General features: G+C 42.0%; 1 protein-coding gene across 1 annotated transcript; it reads right to left on the bottom strand.

Annotated features, from left to right (window-relative positions):
* Positions 1–296: 296 nt before the first annotated feature.
* On the bottom strand, positions 297–7,876 carry C6H5orf58 (chromosome 6 C5orf58 homolog). Its single transcript, XM_045394501.3, is given in 5 exon segments — positions 297–486; positions 488–570; positions 5,753–5,846; positions 6,618–6,701; positions 7,832–7,876. Coding segments are annotated over 4 exon segments (345 nt in total). The 5' UTR covers positions 6,681–6,701; positions 7,832–7,876; the 3' UTR covers positions 297–381.
* Between the last annotated feature and the right edge of the window lie 14,046 nt (positions 7,877–21,922).

Raw genomic sequence — 21,922 nt, 5'->3', positions numbered from 1 at the left:
AATTAGTGGGATCCCTGAAATCTATTCCAACCATGGGCTTCCAAGTCACATGACTCAATATAATGCTTCAGCTGGTTGAATTGTGCTTGGCGTTCACTACCAGGAGAGTTCTGACTAATATGAACTCATACCATCAATTAATAATTTAGTAGCTCTCTTTCAACCTGAGCCAAAATCAAGCATAAGCTAAAGGATAAGCAGTGACCCATGGCCAATTTCCTATGTCATACGCTTGCCATTACTGAAGTAAGTTAAGCCATTCTTCAAAACATTAAACAGCCTTCAAGAACATGAACTGCTTGTTTACAACATTATTTTTATTTTGTTTTAAATTATACACATACAAATTAGTAAACTCAACTCTCCCAAGTATTTGTTACTTCAACAATAAAAACAGAAACTCGTAACAAATAAGAAATCAGCAGAAAAACTGTTAGAAACAAGGGATATATCTGATATTTTAGACTCTTCAAAGAGGGGGTTGTTTTCTTTCTGCTTCTGTTAAGTTCTCAGTCTTGATGGGATGATTAAAATGTAGGATAAGGTCACAAAGCAATAACTGGGAGAGCTCTGTAAAACAAAACAGGAGATATTATATTGTAGCACATATGTCATTAAAAAAACTACTATTGCTTTAAGTAGCTATTTCTTCCTAGTTCCTAATTTAGTTTTTCCCAAGTGATTAGTGATAAAACCACAATTTAAGTGTGTCTCATTCTGACTTAAAATAAGATTTATGTATTAGAAAATAAGCATGACATAAAAACTTACTAAAAGTGTGCTCTTTAGCCCAACTTCTCAGCTATATTACTAAACTGCAACTTGATTTATACAAATTTGATTTATATGGTTTTAACTTATTTTTACCTATGTCATACATGCATATAGTACCAAGAATCAGATAAGTCTAAGGCACGTTACAAAAAATTGCAGTTGCAATCTCCCAGAGGCAACCAATTTCAGTTTTTTTGTTTTGTTTTGTTTTGTTTTGTTTTTAAGCTCATTTTGCTTCTGTTGCTTTGGTCATTTCAGTGTGTCTGTTTTGAGTACTGTTATTGGGGGGAGTGGTGCGATGGTGTTTACCTCCGTATCTCTAAATTTTTTGCGATTTTTTTTTTTTTTAATTTTCAGTGTTACCTGCCTCTGACACAGAAGATTAAGAGACAGCTCTTTCACACACCCTCTTCTCTCCCAATATACTTCAGGAAAAATTTTTACTTAGCTCAATTATCTAATGTTTAAATGTTAATTATACAAATACTCTTCACAGCTGAGTCTTGTCATATGACATTTTTCCTTCCTGCACGCAACCCACCAGAGTTAATGTGTTTTTTCATTGCTGCAATATCAGAAATAATATTGCTGCATTATCAGAAATGTCCCCCAATTGAGTAAATTTGCTCTTGGGTTATTCAACACCTTAGCTATGCTATTGTTAAACGTCTCTCCTCTCCTGGAGCCTTCTGATTCGCTCCAATATGAACTGATTGCTTATTAGCACTGCTGTACAGTTGGTATCTTGGGAACTCCCTTCACCAATATCCTTGAGACTCCTTTTATCCCTCCATTCTGTGGAGTGCCCTTTCCCCCAAATTCCTGTGTCTCTTTTTGATCTGTTCCCTTGTTTGGTGACACATAGGCTCAGTAACTATCGGAATAAAATTATATGTCTGAAAATTTCTCTACACTAATCCTTAATTAGAAGGTTGACTCACTATGGAAATCTAGATTGGAAATCATATTTTTTCAGATTTCCAAAGGCACTGCTGCATTGCTTTCTAGGTTCCAGTGAAGCTGGAGTCATATGAGAACTTTCAAATGATTGTTTTGTTTTCAGAAGCTTTACAGATCTTTTTGTTCTCTCAGTAGACTGAAATTTCACAACACTCTGCCTTGGTATGAGCTTATTTTCATCCACTGTGGTGCATTCTTTCATTGTAGAAACTCATGCCCTTCAGCCCTGGAAAATTTTCTCTATTTCTTTAATGAATTGCCCGTCATTCATTGTCTATGTTCTCTCTTTCTAACACTCTTATTTGTTGGATGTTGGACTTCCTTCACTTATCTAATCCTTCTCCTCCCCATCATCAACACTTTCCATCTCTGTTTTGTTTACACTCCAGAGGAATTTCTTCATTTTACCTTTCAACCTATCAAGTTTTTCATTTCTACAGTCACACTTTTAATTTCCAAGAGCTCCTTCTTGTTCTCTGAATATTTTTTATAGTATCTGGTTCCTTTTTCATGGATACAGTATCTTCTCTTCTCTCTGAATATTAATAATTTCTTGAAGTTTTCATCTCCCCTCATTATTTCTGTTTCTTCCTCATTGAATCTGTTGATTTTTTCTCTGCTTTTCATATAAGATGTGCTTCTCAAATATCTGTTGTGTCTTAGTTGCCCATATTTAAGACTGTGACACTAAAAAGACAATTGTAAGTTCTGCACCTGTGGTACTCAATAATATGGCATTGATCTGGCTGCGTTATTTTGTTGGGAGAACCTCTGCTATTAGTATCTTTAGATCTTTTACCTTGGACTGGTCAGATTCCTGAGAGAAAAATCTACTTGGAGGGTATAAATCTGGCTGCCAGTATTTTGGTAGCCCAATGAAGAAAAAAAAATCCTGGGAGTCTTGTAATTTGGTATGTAAACTTTGTTTCAATATCCTTCTTTACAGTATAGTACTTTCCCTCAACCTATGACTAGTGACTCCAGGGTAGATATCCTTGTTTTAACCTCAAGTCTTTTATCACAGTGAAGGGATAGCTGCCCAGCTATGCAGAGGGCAGAAGAGACCTCAGGGATCTACAATTCTTATATATTTAACTAGTCCTCCTGTTATTATTCAAACTTCACCCCTACTTCCAGAAGATTCTGGTGCCACCGTGAATTGAGTCGTAGGGGCTATTTTTGGCTTTACCCAGCCAGCTTAGGGTTCAGATTTTCGGACTTTGGGGTTCAGACTTGTCTATTTGCTTCTCCATTTGCCTTTTGTTTTGTTATCTCTTATTGGAATCTCTTTACTTGTGGATTTTTGTCTCTTTAAAAATCAGTTAAATTTAAATCTCAGGTCTACCACTGACTAGTTGCTTGACCTTGAAAAAGTTAAATCTCTCTATTTACACATCTGTAAATGCCAATGGCAACAGTTCCTACCTTATACGATTATTATGAAGACAGTTCATTTATGCAGAGTTCTTAGAAGAGTCCTGGATTACGGTAAATGCTGTAAGTGTTGGCTGCTGACATTATTATTTAGGGGATGAAGTGAGGGTGCACAGTGTTCATTTAATCCTCTACATTTACCAGAAGTCTACCTTCCTAGTGTAGCTCTACAGGTCCCTCAGAGCCTAACTGCCTGACCTACCATACAATGTCTCAAGAAAACATCTCTCATAGTTATTACATTTTATTTCAGGAAAGATTATTCTCCAAACTAGAACAATTAGAGTTTGGGGGGAATCTAAAGCTTAACTGTTTTAAATGAGTTCAAGCATCCAAAACTATTTATTCATTTAATAAACATTTTTCAAGAATCTAATCAATCGAGCCACGGTGTTAAGTACTAGAAATACCTGTAAGGAGCTTACAGTTGAGCAGGGATAAGAAAAGTAAGGAAATATGCAATTATAAAATAGTATAACGGGTGATAGCAAAGGGCAGAAAGGATAACATGCTGGCTCAAAAAAAGTTTTCCAATGTAAGTGACCTTGACTACTAGTACTAGCTACTAGTAGTCTAGTCTACTAGTACCAGGTACTACCTACTACCTGGTGTGTTGAAGATGGGGTATAGCAATGGGATTTCAGAAGGACAAGTATGTGTTGAAGCAGATACAGAAAAGCACTTGTGGATATGCAAATAGTTCAGTATGGCTAGAGCACAGAACATGCAGGAAGAACAGAGTGAGAGACTAGAGAGGAAAAGAGGGGCCTGATCTGAGCAGGTCATATAGTCCATTCTAAGATGTTTAGACTTTATCCTAAGGACAATGGTGAGTCAGTGAGGGTTTTCTGCAGATTGACATTTGAGGCTGGTTTTGAGAAATGATGAATTAAAGGTAGTCAGATTTCTTAATATGCACTGCAAATTTGTGAAATACATAGCATAAAGCACTTCCCAAACTTATTTGGCCATAAGAACATGGACTCTGTTCTACTGTACACCATCTATTAACATCTCTTGAAACAGCAGGGTTCTCAGATCAAAGTCCAGGGAATGCTGTCCTAGGGAGAATACATGGAAAAAGCATAATAGGCACTCACTATTTGGTGCCTAACTAACGGCCACGCCCTCTTCTTCTTGGTGTCACAGCTTGATTTCGTTTGAGGTGTTCCTTTCCCCAGCTCCTGTAGTAAGTTCTGACTGGTCCAAACTGGTCTTGGCAATCCCAGTCCCCTTAGCTGTGGCTGCTGTAAGCATCAGCATATGATGCAAATCTGGCCAATGAAAGGGAAATGTGCTGGAGGGATCTGGGAAAAGACTTATAAAAAGAGACTGTCTATATATCACCACCTCTGAAGGTAATGACCATGAGGAGTGATAAAGAGAGTGAACATGACAGAGCAGAAAGATGGAAAGAGCCTGGTCCCTGACAAAATCTTTAAACCTCTTAATTAACTTTAGGGCTGGGCTACCTTGGATCTTCTTGTTTTTCCTTATTGTATAAGTCAGGTTAGTTTTTTGTTATATACAGATGTAGGCCTCATAACCGACACAAGCTATCTTTAAATACCCAAGAGTTGTTTTAAAAAGAATAACTACATATTCAGTGTAGTTTTCATGGTTAGAAACAGGACTCTCAGGTGAAAGCAATAGGAGAACAGATTTCAGCTAGCCCGTGAGAAGGAATTGTTTAAAATGGAATGGATTGACTAGTGAGACAGGAAGTTCCCCAGAATAAGAAATGTTTGGTCAGGGATAGATAACACCTAGAAATACTCAATCACGGCCGGGTGCGGTGGCTCACGCCTATAATCCCAGCACTTTCGGAGGCTGAGGCAGGCGGATCACCAGGTCAGGAGATCGAGACCATCCTGGCTAACACGGTGAAACCCCGCCTCTACTAAAAATACAAAAAATTAGCTGGGTGTGGTGGCGGGCGCCTGTAGTCCCAGCTACTCAGGAGGCTGAGGCAGGAGAATGGCGTGAACCCGGAAGGCAGAGCTTGCAGTGAGCTGAGATGGTGCCACTCTACTGCAGCCTGAGCGAGATTCCATCTCAAAAAAAAAAAAAAGAAATATTCAATCACAGAAGTTTTCTTGGGATAAAATAACAGAATATGTCTGTGAGGTGAGCGACTAAACATCATGACCTATAAGGTCTAATCCTAGTATATGAATCTGTTTAAAATGAAGAAGCTTTAAGTCACAGAATCTAATTTATATTTTTAATTTGGGATGAACCTTAGGGGCTTAGTAAGAATTCATAAAGACAATGAATTTTGCTGAATGTGACATAGTCTTATAATGGTGTGTTGAAGGGAAGGAAGGGATGTAAAATTTACAGAGGTTAGACAACCTGATAAGCTTGTTAGTGTCAGGGATGGGAATTCAGGTCTGCTAACTCCAAAGTCGAACATAATTCATCTTTAGAGATCTAGTTCACTTACACTGAAAACATTTCTTAAGAAATAGAGAAATCCTAATTAGTGGGCAAAATTTATTTATACCCCAGCAGAAACATAAATTGGCTCTACCATTTATTTTATAACAATGACATGCAAACATTTTAGTGATTCAATACTTACCTTTTATCTTCTTCAACTCCAAAGAAATTGTGTTAATATTTTTAATTACTTTGTCCACATTTAGCTTATGATCAGTAGCACTCTTCTTACCCATCTGATTTTAAAAGAAAAACAGAAACAATGTATATATCAGTATTTATGTGTACTTTTAAAATATTTACATTTTCAGTATTTCTATAAATCCATTATTTCAGAAATAATTATGAAACAACTCTTTATAAATGGTAGAAATCTAACATCAAAAGGCATCAATGTTATGTAATATTTTTCCAACTGAAAACTCCAACTGGAATTCGTAGGATTCCTCAATCAAACCATATCCACAAGAGAGGGCTTATAATAGAAATAAATATGTCCACTTTTGAGAAAGTCTCAGCCCTTATAAACTACCTTACAATTTAGCATTTGTGTTAAGATCTTCTCTAATTTTGTTTATGTAAGTCCATGTCTTTTTCTAACTTACTTTTGAATAACAGGGCTCACATATGATTTAAGTACACATTGAAACTCAAAAAGAATTTGATTATAATTCGTTAAGAGGGTAACTCAATTATAATCCACAAAGAGGGTGGCAAATGGCTAGTTTGGTTTTGGGAGTTAGGGTAACAGACATTGTGATTTTGGTTAACCGAAATGTATAAATCAATGCATTACTATGTTATACAGTACCTGCATATAACCAATCGTGTCAGATACAAACATACAGAGAGGTAGTTTCTTAAGACTAGAAACTAGTCTTAAGCTGTTCAGTCTCTCAAAATGACTTGAAAAACTTGATCTCAATTACCATACACAACTCCAGCAGTGTGAAAGGTAGGCATTTGTGGGTCAACCCGCTTCTCCAAAATAATGAAAACAAACTAACCTTTAAGTCAGTTCTTGCCTCTACCTTTTCCTGAGCAGGGAGAATTTCTCCAATTTCTCTCATTTCAGAGCCACTGTAAAAGAACTAATTTTGTTTCCCAGACATTAGTAAAATGTGCTTTGCATCTACCCCCAAGACCCTATTCTCCGGGATGTCAGTTATCTTCCCTGGGCATGCCAAACCAAGAGTCAAGTTGGAAGCAAAAAGATGGTATTTTAACATGGGGTGGAGTGATGGAATTAAAGAACTTCAAAAACGAGGGAAAAGTTTTCTAAAAAGAATAAAGTAGAAACTAAATGGTTTTAGAGCCCAAGACAGCGGCCTCTCTCCGCTCTGGGGTCCGGTTCTCCAAGGCCCTCGAGTGCCCAGCAGGTGGCTGGGGTGAGGGCACAGCAGCATGTGGCTGGGACTCGACTGGAGGCAGGACAGGGTTGGGCCAAGCCCTCCCCAGGGAGCTCGGCCAGGCCACTACCTAGAAAGGAGAGGCAGCCCCAACAGCAATCCACCGAGAGTGGGGAAGCGGAGACCAGGCTGTAGGCGCCGAAGGAATGGGGGGTCAGAAGCCAGGATGCCCCGACTCAAGGCCTGATACCACTAAAGCGCCATCTCCGGGCCACAGGACGCCGCCCAGGCCCTCAGCCCTGCGGAGTCATCGTTAGCACCGCAGGTTCTACTCCGAAAGCCCAGCCTCCCCCTTGGCCCAACCGACACCCGGGAGGAGCCCCAGATCTTTGGGGCCCTCAGCGACCCAACCGCCCATGAAGACCCCCCAGATCTTTGGGGCCGTGAGCAGCCCAACCACCCGCTCAACGGCCAAAGATGGAGTCTGAGGCACCTGGAAGTTTCCACAGTCCTCGCCCTCCCACACAGGATTTGGAATGAACCTTAGGGGCTTGCTAAGTTTCTTGCCAAGTGGACAGGATTAGGGCAATGTAAAATGGCCTCAGAGTGACTCTGGCCTGGGGAGAGACACCAGCCGCCCGGCCCACCCAGCCAGCAGCCCCCTTCTCCGCCCAACCGACACCCAGGGAGAGGCTCCGAGGCCAGCCTGGCCCACTGCCTCGCGGGGTGTGAGGCCCCGAGGCCAGCCTGGCCCACTGCCCACCCGTTGGGTGGTGGAAGATAGAGCCTCGGGCAGCCTGGAAATTTCAGCGGTCTTCACCCTCCCAAACCAGATCCGGATCCTTCAAGACAGAGCAGCTGTCACTACCCACCCAGCCAACCGTCACCGAGGTTCTGACAGGAGCAGGGAGTCGACTGGGAAGGCGAAGAGGCGCCCCCTGATTGGCCAGCTTCTCCGCCTGCGGCATCCTGGGAGTTGTAGTCCCAGGCAAGGCCCCTACGGAGAAGGTTCTGGATACCGGGTTACAACGGACTCGCGCTGCCACTTGGGCGGAAAAAACACTGACATTCCCTGCCCGCTATGTGCCAGGCCTTTGCAACCCTTATCTCCATTTAAGTTGCACAAGATAGCGGTAGCGTTAAGTGCGGACTCTGGAATAAAGCCGCTTGGGTTTGAATCCTATTCTGTCACCTGCTTAGTTGTATAAATGCAGATAAGCGATTAACCATTCAGAGTGCAGATGTCCTCACCTATCGTGTGGAACGATAATAACTGCCTTCCAGTATTAGTTTGAGGGTTAAGTTAGATAATGCATCAGAGGTGCTTGGCAGATAACAAGCGCCCAGAACTGTTAGCTATTATTATTCCTATAACATTTTATAGGAATGATAATAGTAAAGAGTAGCATGAATAAAGAGATGGAAGGTGGTTTTTTGCTAAGCCGAGAAGCTGGGATTCAAGCCGTCTTTTGCTTGACTCCAGAGGAAATCTCTGCCACTGCAACCTTTGAGGCAGGCCCAAAGATTTTTCTTCGTGCTCTGAGAAATTGAGGAGCTTAGGCCTTCAGCACAAGGTGCTATACGACAAGTGTTCGCTGTGTCTATGCCTCCCCTATAGTACACACCAGCCTCTGGAACCATCACCTTCCTGAAAGCCCACATCACAATTGTTGGGTATTTTATATCCAATTTCCTTCACTTTAACACTGCAGAATTTGTTGTCGAATGCAATTACCTAGATGAGGAGGGACAGAGGAGAACAGAGCTTAATGATAACCAGTTGTATGATCTTAGAAAAGAACATCTTCCTTATTCTGAGTCTCCGTTTCCTCATCTGTTTTCTTATGAGAGGGATGGGCTAAACCAGTAGTTCCTAAATTGTACTCACTGCTGGGTCACTGTTAAGATTCTGTGCTTATGGCACTCATATTATTATTACCTTCTCCTAAACACCTTATTTTCTCCTGTGGTTATCTACAGGGAGTTTCTAAAAGTGAAGAAGTTTTTAATAATAACCAGCTTCATAAAATACGAAGCTATATTATTACCTTCATATTTTAAATCTACTTATTTTTAAAATTTAAATCTACTTAAAAATATTTATATCACTAATGTTAAATAGAATAAAACACAAAGTCAGGCGAGGCACGGTGGCTCACGCCTGTAATCCCAGCACTTTGGGAGGCTGAGGCGGGTGAATCACGAGGTCAGGAGTTCGAGACCAGCCTAGCCAACATGGTGAAACCTCATCTCTACTAAAAATACAAAAAATTAGCTGAGTGTAGTGGCAGCAGCCTGTAATCCCAGCTACTCGGGAGGCTGAGGCAGGAGAATCGCTTGAACCCGGGAGGCGGAGGTTGCAGCGAGCCGAGATCGCGCCACTGCACTCTAGCCCAGGCGACAGAGTGAGACTCCATCTTAAAACAAACAAACGAACAAAACTCATAAAGTCATTGGAAAAATAAAGACAGTGAAAATAAGGCATATTTTAAATCATGTATATATGCTTGCAGCCAGATACAGTGTTTTCTGCAGCCTGATCTTTTTTGTTTGATGATGAAGAAGTAAAAACTTCTTCACTTTTAGAAACTCCCTGTGGATAACTGCAGGAGAAAATAAGGTGTTTAGGAGAAGTAGGTGGGTGGAGATAGCATTAAGACTGAGAATCCTAACAATCAAGTGATGGGCACTAGGGTTGGCAGGATGGAGCATCCCCTTGTCCCAAGCACACTGAACTCATTTTTGGGTTCATTGAGTGTTTGCAGGAGCTATCATAGCTCTACTACCTGTGAATTAGAATCCACAGGATTTTTTTTGGCAGAATCTGAAGGTCTTGGATCCATCCAAAATGCTGACTGCTTCTTATGAATACATGCAAACTACTGCTATTTGGAATATATCATCATTAAGCCATTAGTTATTCACAAATAAAAATCAACTTTGTGTTCCTTTTAAATAAGAGTTCTAAGGGGAATAAAAAGAGATTAAAAACTCAGAAAAAGACAGATTTAATAATGTATTTCTCTCTATAAAACTGTCTTGGAGCAGTGATGACTACTTATTGCAGTGTTTTCTCTCCTTAAATAACTATAGATTTTGTCTCTTTGGGGTTTTTTTCCCCCCTAATAAAATGAAAGCTTAAAAGCATGGTTTGCTACTCAGGGCTAGAGACTGTTACAGCTAAGGTCCTAAAAAAAAAATCTATCTTCCTTAATAAGTTTGCAAATACAACACTATACTGGAACCCAACACAGGTTGCAGTTGTTGATTCTAATGTTAATCAAACAAAAGGATTTAAAAACTGGTAAGTGCCCCCATAAAGAGAAAAAGGTGCTGCAGACCAGCAAGGTGATCAAGCATTTTATGCAGTTGCATGTGTGCACCTTGGCTAATTTTATTACAGATTCTTGACATAAAGTCTACATTTCCAGGAAAACAAATAGAGTAAATTATCTCACTTCTTCCACTAGATCTCAGGGTTCCCATTTTCCTCCTGTCTGTTCATTATCAATTAAGAATGCTGGCCTCTGTGTCTAGGGACTGGCTCCCTGCTGGAGCATCAACCCCCTTCTGAACCTGACTTTGTATACAACCCCTGTGTGCACTAATTTGGGAGGCAGCAACATAAGCACGCGTTGGATCGTTACCTGGGGAGCATGACCAGCATTTGAAAGTTTAAGCAGATTCCTGTGTATCTGAACAACTATTGTGTTTCCCAAAGTCAATCACTTAAGGAAAGCAAGAAGCACGCTGACTTCTGCTACCCTGGTGTGAACTAAAAGCTGGAGTCCTTGTCCACTGTCTTCTTTGAGTAGCTGATGTTATATTATCCATTTTCTTATTATCCATTTTCTTTTTCTATATTATCCATTTTCTTTTTCTTTAGGAGAAACACTTCTGAAACACAAAAGGATATCATTAATGAGCATCCACATCGCTCCTAGGTTAACTGGAGCGTTTTCACTTCTAATTAAGAAATTACAGTTCTGTATCAATATTTCCCTCTGAACAGGGTCATGAGATATAATATAGAACACCCAGTTAAATTTGAGTTTCAGAGAAACAACAGACACTTTTTTAGTATAAGTATGTCCTGAATGTTATATGGCCCCCACTTATACTCAAAATATATTCGATGTTGATCTAAGATTCAAATTTAATGGGAAATCCTGTATTTTTATTTGCTAAATTTGGCAACTCTCTACCCCAAACACTTCAGTTCTGAAGAAAGAAAAGCAAACAGTGTGAAATTTTGTAGATTCAGTAGATACAAAAGCCAAGAGAATGTTGAAGTTTTCCACCATGATGTCCAAAGTAATAAAACAGATACACTTACTGTGCCGGAATCTGGCTCTCCTCCTCTGTCAGTGTCCCTGGAATGCAAGAGAGAAGCTAGGTTTTGAGACAGCAGATGGAAGGAAGCTGAGAGTATTCAACATGGCACTGTGTTTTGACAGTTGCTTGCTATGCCTTTTTGTCTGAAAACTCTTTGTGCTTGGCTTCCTAGAAGATGCCTTCATCTGGCAAGGCATATTTATGATACAATTTGTGTTAATTTCCAGAGATCCACCAATCAGAGAATACCTGTCTGTTCCAAAATAAAATATGTTTCTAATTCTCTCATGTCAGGCATCCATTCCCCCATAATACCTCCTCCGATTATTAAAGACATAGATCCTGGTGGATGTCATTTCCCTCTGGGCATTGCCCCACACCCCCACACTGTGCCCTCATCAGCATCCAGGCAATGAAGAATGAGCATCTTTATCAAAAGACATATTGTGTTCATGAAGTCAATTCCTATAGAATATAAGGGTGTACTCACGTTTTGTTATGAAAAAAAGAATGCATATGTGCATAAAAGCAAATCTGGAAGCGTATCTACCAAAATGTTTACAATGATTGTTAACATTAATGATAATGAGATTTGAGGGTGATTTTATTTCTTTGTGATTATTTATTTAGCCTAGTCATAATTTTAACCCCATCTCCTTCTCTATATTTTAACTTCTCAGGTCATTTCTCAGCATGATGCATCAATCACTTTAAAGCAGAGCTTTTCAGACTCTGCAGCACACAACTTAGGGAGCTTGTGAAAATGCAGATTCTGGGGCCCACCTCAAAGACTCAGCTTTAGTGAATCTAAGGTGAGGCTCCCTGAATCTGCATTTTTAATCCCTTGCCCTCCCAACTCCTTCTATGTTAACCTAGGAGGTCTTTGGATCATGTTTGAGGAACACTGGCTGGCAGTTTCACTGGGCATCTTACACAAGTCTCAAACAATGGGACCGTGATTGAAATGTATTTTAGTTACTGATGCCAGAATTCAAGTGGGGTTTTTTTTTCCATAAGTATTTATATAATTTTCAGTCATCAATAAGAACCGCTTAATTAGGAAAAAATGTTTGGGATAGAACACCCCCCACCCCAGCCCAGCAGAATATGAAGACTCAATGTCTATATTCTCTAAAGTGAGAAGAAGGAGATGGGCATCCCAGTTTCAAGTTCTTTCTAATTAAGGTCTTTATTTCTTCTATTTCCTAGTAATTTTATTTATTTATTTATTTATTTATTTATTTATTTATTTAAGACAGAGTCTCGCTCTGTTGCCCAGGCTGGAGTGCAGTGGTGCAACCTCGGCTCACTGCAACCTCAGCCGCCTGTGTTCAAGCAATTCTCCTGCCTCAGCCTCCGGAGTAGCTGGCATTACGGGTATGCGCCACCATGTCCGCCTGAGTTTTTTTTTTTTTTTAGTAGAGACAGGGTTTCACCATGTTGGCCAGGCTGGTCTCAAACTCCTGACCTCAAGTGATTCACCTGCCTCGGCCTCCCAAAGTGCTGGGATTACAGGCATGAGCCACCACACCTGACCGTATTTTACTTTATTTTATTTTTTGGTCTCTAGTTTCACTTGCCATCATAATGGAAAATCTAGCTCTAAGATCTGAGATGTTCTATGATTTGTAAAATATTTATGTTTTTGTGTGTCAATTTCCATACTCAAAAACCCTCTCTACTCCTGCCTCTACTCCTACTGCCCTGGTCCTGCCCTGGGTTGCAATAACATCCTTCCTGTCTGCTCCCACCACCTACCACCCTTGTCCCTAAGAGCCACTCTCCATGCTTCAGCCTTCAGTGGGAAGCTTTTTAAAATGTAAATGGAATTGTGTCTTTTCCCTGCTTTAAAGCCTCCCAGGGGTTTCCAGTAATAGAATAAACACCGCACTCCTGACCCTGGTTCGTAAGGCCCTACAGCTCCAGACTGCCTTCCCCTCACTCTCCTCTCAGGCCTGGCACAGGCCAGCAGTTGTTTGGCATCTGTTTCCTTCTGAGCCTGCCATGATGGCTCCTTGTTTTGCTTTAGGGTTCAGAGAGGCCTTACTCTGATATCGCCCCATCCTCTCTCCCAGCCCCTTCTGTGTTTCCATGCAATACTTGATATAATTTGTTATGCTTTATTTATGTTTCTGTTTACTTTTTGGTTTTGGTTTTGACCTGGCTTTTTCCCTATAATATAGTTCCTGTCAAAGGCAGGAACCAAGGGTCTAGTTCACTGTGCCTAACACAATTCCTGGCACATGGTAAGTGCTCCATGCATCCTTGTTCAGTAGCTGAATGAATGCAATGGGCCCTGCTATAGTGGTATCCTGGACAGTTGGAGACACCCAGATGCAAATTACCCCCAGACACCCTGATGGACTCAACAAAGCTCTGAGGGCAGAAGTCGCACCTGCATGCCTTCTAGGTCCTCTGAGAGAAGGACAGACAACCCCCATGGTGGCCAGGGAGAATGTGGGGCAGTGACAGCAGTCCAAACTAAAGGCATTCTCCTTTCATCCCGTCTGCTTTCTGATTCTGTGGCACAGACCAGCGATCCAATAGAGCAGTGGCAAGCCGACTCAGTACTGTTCCAGAAGGCCATTGCAGGCCTGGAAGCTTCCACACAGCCCCATGTGGGAGGGATTACCCAACCCTGGTTTCTGATAAAAGAACTATCTCGGCTGTGGATCATCATTTGAATAAAAAACCAAATGACTTAGGATCTGTCCAAAATGAAGGATGTTTTAATACTTTGTGTGTAAAAACACTGATATTTTGCTTCTTTTTTATTAAACAGATTTTATTATTTTTCAGAATCTTGTCAGCATAATCATTTTATGGGTGGATGAAATATTCAGCCCTGCTGCTGCAGGAGTTCCTTCACAGCAATTACCTTGTGGCACTTTTGCTGTAATTAGGTTTTCGCCTAGGATTTTTCCCTGGGTCTGGGTAATAAATGAAATATGACCAGAATTTAAATTTGTCAATTACAAGCAAGCATAGTGCGTAAACACACAACAGAGCCATGAATTCCAAACCACAGGCTGTTGCTGGGGGGCAGATGCTCAGAAAATTAAAATGGAAATAAAACTACTGACTGGAAAACGAAAAGTGGCCCCCAAAGAAAGCAAATCTCCCCTAACGCTCATGCCTGATTCTACCCAACTGTGCGAGCTCTTGACTACAAATTCTTAAGTGTGAAACTGACAACTCAAGAAGCAAGCAGGGATTTGCATTAAAACAGTCTATGCAGGGCTCTGATCCCCTGCCTTATGAACTCCTGTTTCTTGTGGCCAGATCGAATGGTTTTTGGACATAGTGGGCCAGGGTTCCGTGGTGGTGATGTTCTCTCCAAGCTGCTCAAGGACTGACAGAGATTTGGGCACAGGATCGGCTTTCAGCAGCTGCTGTTTCCTCTGACCTGACTTCAGTAATTGCTCCTATGGGGCCCTCTGCTGACCATCTTTTGCAGAAAGGAAAATCCTAGGGATCTGCACTGTTGGAGACTTTGACAAATCGTCTGTTTCATTAAAACAACCACCAAACAAAAACATTTTTTTTTTAAACTTTCATGTATAAGAAGCCCTAGACAAGGGAAAAAGAAGTCGCAATTTTATAAACTTCCCAAGTGCCATGCATTTAATATTTATACAACAAACCTTTCTTGAGCATCTCTTGTGTATCAGACACCATGCTAAGTTTGAGGCATGTAGTGGTGAGTTGTGGAGTTCATGGTCTGGTGAAGGAGACAGCCTGGAATCCACACATCACACAAATGCATATTAAGTGACGATTCAATTAGACGCTATCAAGGAAGGAAGGATGTCCCAGTGGGGACAGTGACACGGCTGGGGCAGATTTCAGGGAGGGCTTCCCTGGAAAGGGAACATTTGGGCTGAGATGAGAAGGAAAGACATGATAGGCAGAGGGAACAGTGTGTTTCAGGCCCTCGTGTCAGGAGGCATCCTGGCAGATGGGAGAGCTTGAAAGAATGTCATCAAGGCAGGGGTGCAGGGAGCAATGGGGAGCCCAGGGCAAGATGAGGCTGGAGAGGGAGTGAGGGGGAGCCCAAGGTGAGATGAGGCTGGAGAAGGAGCAGGTGCCAACCACCCTAGGGCACAACCCCGGGGGCTGTGTAGAGGGTTATGTTCTCTCTCCTGATGCCTGTAGGAAGCCACTGAAGGGTATTAAGCAGGTGACGAATGGGAATGGTAGTGGGTGATATGCTCATAATTCAGGTTTAAAAAGGTGACCCTGGCTTCACAACAGAGAATAGATTGGACGGGAGGAAAGAATAGATACGAGAAGTCCAGTTGGGAGTGTACTGCAGTCATCCATGGGGAAGATGATGGGGCCTTGTTTAACATGTTGGCAGAAGAGATAGAAATGACATTAGAGAAATGTTTAAAAGTAGAATCAGCATGGACTCCGTGATGGGTGACACCTCGTGATGGAAGAATGGGATGCTAAGCATGGCCTATATGATCTCATTTAATTGTGAGAGCCTTGGAAACAATTCATATTCCCATTGTATGCCTAAGAAAATTGAGACTCAGAAAGGCTCAGGGTTGGATTTCAGATTATTCAGCTGGGAAATGACTGGACTTTATGCCTTATAAGCCAAAAAATATCTGAGACAGATCTCAATCAGTTCTCAATACTTCAGAGGTTTATTTTGCCAAGGCTGAGGACACAATGGGGAAAAAGAGACACAAGCCACAGTCGGATCTGCGGCCCTATTGCTTCCGAAGAGAATTCTGAGGGCTTTGATATTTAAAGGAGAAAGTGGATAGGATGAGAAAGGGGAAAGAAAAAATAGAGGGAGGTATGGTCACATTCCACATGTTGTAGTGAAAAGGAGGAGGTAGAGGGAATAGTCAATTACATGTTTGTCTCATGCTCAGCAAATCTACACTTTACATAAGATAAAGTAAACATGAAGTAGAGGAAGCGGTCAAATGCACATTTGTCTTGGGGTGGGGAGTGGGGACAATTTCTAGTCTCCTCCTGTCCCATACCCAGGAAGATAAGCTGTTAATTTACATTGTCAGGGAGAGGAAGGCCTCCTGTGGAGACACGCAACCTTCTATCTGTAGCTATCAGTTTAGGAACACAAGCAAAGGCAGGTCTTTTTGTGTTTGTCTTTTTGTTTTTGTTTTTTGTTTTGTTCATGACACAGATTCCAGGATGAACCCTTTCCCTTTGGCACTTTGTATTTGGGGATCCTGAGATCTTATTTTCCTTTCATAGCCTTCTACTCCTCTGTATTGTTTCTAGGGTTGCATAGGACATTTGCTTAGAAACTCTTCTCCCTGCATCTTTTCATCTATCCCCTCCATTCTTGAGACTAACCTGAAAGGTCTGCCATGTTTGTTTTCCAATCTGTCTCTCCCACTAGACTGAGCTTGTTGAGGCCTGCAGTTGGGTCTAGTTTGCCTCTGTTCTGCAAGTGCTTAGTTCAGTGCCTGGTTCACAGTGAGATTATTTACTGAGTGACTGAGAAACTTTCACCAGTCTCCTAAAGAAGACAGACATTTAGAGGGCAGGGTGTGTTTAAATTTTTCTCACTGGCCTAATTCTCTCTTGTACCCAGACCACGGTTTTGGGATTTTTGGCTGGAATGCCCAAAAAGGACTTTTAAGAAGGAACTGGAAGTTTCTAGAAGCCTAGTGTGGCAAAAAATAAAACAAAACAAAGAAAACTGGTTTTAGAATCATGAGGCTCTGGATCTAAATCCTAGCTCCTCAATTAATGAGCTGTGCATCCTAGAGTTACTTATCCTCTGTAACTCTTCAGGGTCCTCATGCATAAAATGAGGATAATTTGAGTAGCTGTATTTAGTTAATAGGGCTGTTGGGAGGATTGCATTTGATCTGTGCAAAGGGCTTGGCACATTAATATATGAATTATCTGTTTTTGTAGAAAAGAAGGATAAGAATTTTTATGGCTAGCCAAGAAAGTGGATGGGGCTGGGAATTTGTCTCCACTTGACCTTAAAGTTCCCCTCACTTACTGACTCCTCTTCTTGTGGTTTATTCTAGAATGAGGAAAGAGAAAGTTGGCTCTCTGGGGGTCCTCAACAAGCTGACAGATGTCCCTTAAGGCAGCTTTCAACAGAGAGCTCTTTATTATTATTATTATTCTTTGTGATTTACAGTGTGTGTCTAAAAGCCTCTGGGCACAATCATGGAGCAGGAATGGAACTAATAAATTGGATCTGTTTCCAGCTTAATTCATGGCTCTGACAAAAATAGAAATTGAGACAGGTGGGAGAGCCTAAATACACAAAGTGTCCCTAAGCCTAGGTTCTCAGGTGCACGAGGCTGCAGGCAGAACACTCCCCTGCCAGAACTGCAGCTGGTGCAAGACAGATCACACAGATGGAGCAGAGGAGACTGTGGACACCTCAGAAAGCCACAAATCTTTCCATTCCGAAACTGTTTGACTTAAGGATCCAGGCCTCTGGGATAATAGATGCATGGTTTCAAATCCCAGCTGCACTGCCTATTTCTATAAGCTTGAGTAAGTGGCTGAAGATCACACAGCTGGCTATTGCAGTACTGGATTCAGAGGCAAGTCTGATCCCAAGCCTGTGGTTTTTAACCATTATATGTATTATGTTGTTTATGAACATAGTTTGTCATATTATGATTGCACAACTGTGAATTAATTCCTTCAAATGAATGCATTGTATGTGGAAGGAACTCAAGAAATACAGGCTGAAAGTTTTGCTCAGATTATTTCCCCCCTGAAATTCCTTTGCTCCCTCAATTCCCAACCACAAAACAATTACATTAATCACTAGAAAAAGCATTTTAGAGAAATGCATCTTAAGATCTTCATGAATTATCAAATTCACAACGTAAAGGTAAAGATCCTGGCTGTCTCTCAACTCTTATTTTCTTCCAAAGCCATGAGCTCCCTGGACAAACCCTCATGTCTTCCGTTAACTGCTGCCTGTTCTTTTCCATTATCCTAGACCCACTTGACACAAACTAACAGGATGTTGATTTCCCAAGTTGCTCCATAGGTGCTACAGGGTCAAGTGGTGGTGAAATGGGAGAGTGGGCAGTGGTGGGACTCCCTCCCTTCCCCCATCCCAAGGGCAGCAGGATTCAAATTCTCACATCAGCCAGGTGCCAACTGGCCATGCCACTCATTAACCTTTGGGGTGCTTTCCCATAGTCAAAGCCAGCACAAAACCAGCAAACGCCAGGAGCCCACCACAGTATTGCAAATTCCCCATGGGCCATTCCTCCACCAAGGCCAAGCCCCATCCTTATTGGGTCACAAGCACCCTCTTCACATTTCCAGGCTTATATTTTATCATAGTTAATTTATTATTATTATTATTATTGTTATTATTACATATTCTGCGACGGGGTCTCACTCTGTCAGTGGTGTCATCACAGCCCACTGAAGTCTCAACCTCCTGGGTTCAAGTGCCTCAGCCTTCCAAGTAACTGGGACCACAGGTGCGCACCACCATGCCCAGCTAGTTTTTTTAGTTTTAAAATTTGTATAGGGAGGAAACTTTCCCATGTTGCCCAGGCTGGTCAATTTGTTTCTTTTAATGGAAATTTCTCCTAGTTACAAAACCAAAACCATCACGGAAGACTCAGAAAAGCACTCAAAAAGAAAAACAGAAACATTACCGGTAATCTCTCCACTCAAGGAATGTAACTGCTAACATTTTAGTTCAAAACCTTCAGTCATTTTTCCCCTTTTGTTGTACAGCTTTTGAAAAAGGATTTTTCCTCCAAATGTTCTTAGGTTTAAGAAAAGGGAGAAAAAAGTACTTATGTTATCCTTCCCAGAAAGAACTCGAGTAATCCCTATTATGTAAACTCTTTCAAAGAAACAGTGTGTTCAGTACAGTTGCTAAGTCATTTGTTGCTATAGCAATGCTTGGCCCTAGAGCGCCATAAACAATCATCCTGTCTCTAGTCTCCAAATACAAGGCACCATTATCTCCCTCAGAGCTCTTCGGGGGAGCTCATTTTGCCAAAGCTATTCATTTAAATTAGCAACTCCCTTCTTAATCACTTGAATTGCTTGTGCTTCACACCAAGTCACACTAGGGGGCTAAAAAAGCAGTTAAGGCAATATATTGGGAGGCGGAGAGTTGGGGTCAGTACGCCTTTGATTGCACAGATCTTTCCTTCCGGTGCTCTTCCTCAGCCGCTGTCAGTCTGCCATCTTGGATGCCGGCCACCCAGGGCAAAGCAAGGTTAGGCTAGGGGCTCCTGGGTGCAATGCCATTATAGTGAAAATTCTGGTAACACCATATTTAACCAACCCCGGGTAACTTTGTTGCATTATAAGTACTAAAAAAATCAGAGAACATTCTGGAAAGCTCCTTGTAATGTTATATTACAGCTGCAGAATATCGTAACTAAAGGAAGATGTTCTAAGTGCTCAATATGTATTATTTAATTTGATTCTGGCAACAACCTTATGGGTTCAGGCAGCATTTTCCCTTGGTCTTATAGATGAAGCAGTGGGGGCTTAGAGATATTAAGTGACTTGCCCAAGGTCCCTGACTAGAAAGTGGTAGAGGCGGTTGGTTTCAAGCCCATGACGTGTACTTCACTCAGAGCCTGTTCTCTTGACCTTTATGTTACATTGCCCTGCAGCAAATGGATACACATGTGTGGAGATCTGACTCTGCACAAAATACAAGGGATTTAACATGCATTGTCTAAATGCTGTGATTGGTCTGGATAGACATTATCACTTACATTGGTAGGTAGGGGAGCTAAGACCCAGAGATGTGGTGTTCCCAGGGTTGGCCAGCCAGCTGTGGTATAGAGGATTTGAACTCACCTCCCCCTGCTTCAAAGTGCTTCTTCCTCTACGCAGCATGATTTGGTACCTAGAAATCACTAAGCCTCATGCTCTCTTTTTACACATGAGGAAACTGAGGCCTGAAAATATTAAATGGCTTGCCCAGGGCCATTTCTCCAGGTCTAGAGCATAACTCCCTGCAGCCTGACAAGGAAGATGGAAGAGAATTCATTTGTGCTTAGCTGTTCTGGTATGCAAATCGCCCCTTTTCATTCAGCCAAGTCCCAGGGGTATCTGCAAAAGCAACTGCACTTGAAGAGTGCCCGTTTAATGTGAAATGACAGTGAAATCTTCAACCACTTCTAGTTTGAACTGGGCCATCTCGTCTCCCTAACCTGGCTTTGTCAAGCTGTGTATGCAGAGAAATCCACACTGGAAGTGCAGCATCTGGTGGGCAACCTGGGGGAAGAATGACATCTCTAACGTTTGGTCGCATGTGTTACTCCTACTCCCTCCCTGCTGATGGCTGTGGCTCCTGTGGAACAGCCCTCCAATTTCCTCTCGTTACGTCTTCTGGGAACTGCTTTCTCCCTGTGCCCCCTTCAGGCCTAGAGACAGCAATGGTGCCCTACTGTTTTTAGCCTTGGGGTCGGGGATGGGGGCATCCCTATAACTTTCTCCTTTATCCAGTCTTGCCCACATCCTGGTAAATTGTCTCTTTAATAAATTACCCAATTTGAGCGTGCCCTCTCTTTTCTGCTGGGACCCTGACTGAGTCACTCCTCCAGTATTCCCTGATTTGTCACCCCATTTATTTTCTTCCTAACTTACCACAATCAGGAAGTGTTTCATTTATTATATATTTGCTTTTTATTGCCTTTCTGTCCTCCAGAATATGAGCTTCAAGAGGATCTAGAAGCTCACTGGTTGATTACCAAAGATTTTCCTCTAAAGTCCGGATGGCCACATTCACATCCCAGCTGTGACAATTTACTGCAAAGCTGTGAAATGACTCGTTGCAACTGAATGTAAGGTTGGTAGCTGCCTCAACTGAACAGTCCCTTCCAAAGCTCTTTTCAGGGTGAGAGCAAAGGTTATAATTTCAGCTCTACATCCTTGGACCCTGGATGCTATTTCTTTTTCTGGATTTTTCCTGGATAATTTCCACTGCAACAATGATGACGGTCAGGACTACAGTGATCATGTTGCTGAACTCACATTCATTTCAGCCAAGAATTTGCATCCAGCTAGTGTGGGGGTTGGATGGTGCTGTGGCTTCCAGGAAGGGGAACCCATCTCAGACGGATGCTCTCTACCTGGCTGGGCACTTTTTGAGGAACTGAGTGAAACTTCCATTTGCCTGACGAAAGAAACAAAAACCCACCCATGGGTTCATCCAAATAATGTGTCAAAGGCTATTCAGGAGGAGCTCTGGGCTCCATTTGTTTGGTGTCCCCTCCTCTCCCATTTCCTCCCACTTTCTTCTCTTCCCTTCCTTTCTCTCTTTCTCTTTCTTCTCTCTCTCTCTCTTTTTTTTTTTTTCTTTTTTGGAATAGGTGTGCTGAGGTTGGCAATCAGATGGGCAAAACAGAGCAGTTTTTGCAGGCGGAACAGCCCCTGGCTGCTTTCATAACACTCACAAGAGAGCAATGATCCTGGCAGGTGCTTTTGACATTTAGGGCCTGTTTGGTACTGTTCTTGCTGCTCAGTCTTTGTCATAGCTGAAAAGGCCTCCAAGACACAGCCTGCTTGCCAGCCTCTCTCTCGCACCTCTCCAGCCTACCCAGCCAGCCATCTGCCAGTCACCAAACACACCAGCTTGCTTCACGTGGCTCTGCTTTTGCCTTCAGTGCCCT

This window comes from Macaca fascicularis, chromosome 6 (genome assembly GCF_037993035.2).
Source record: "Macaca fascicularis isolate 582-1 chromosome 6, T2T-MFA8v1.1".
In the NCBI taxonomy this organism is placed as follows: Eukaryota; Metazoa; Chordata; class Mammalia; order Primates; family Cercopithecidae; genus Macaca; species Macaca fascicularis.
Note: the sequence above shows the minus strand (reverse complement) of the source record. Positions and strands in the feature narration are given on the sequence as shown.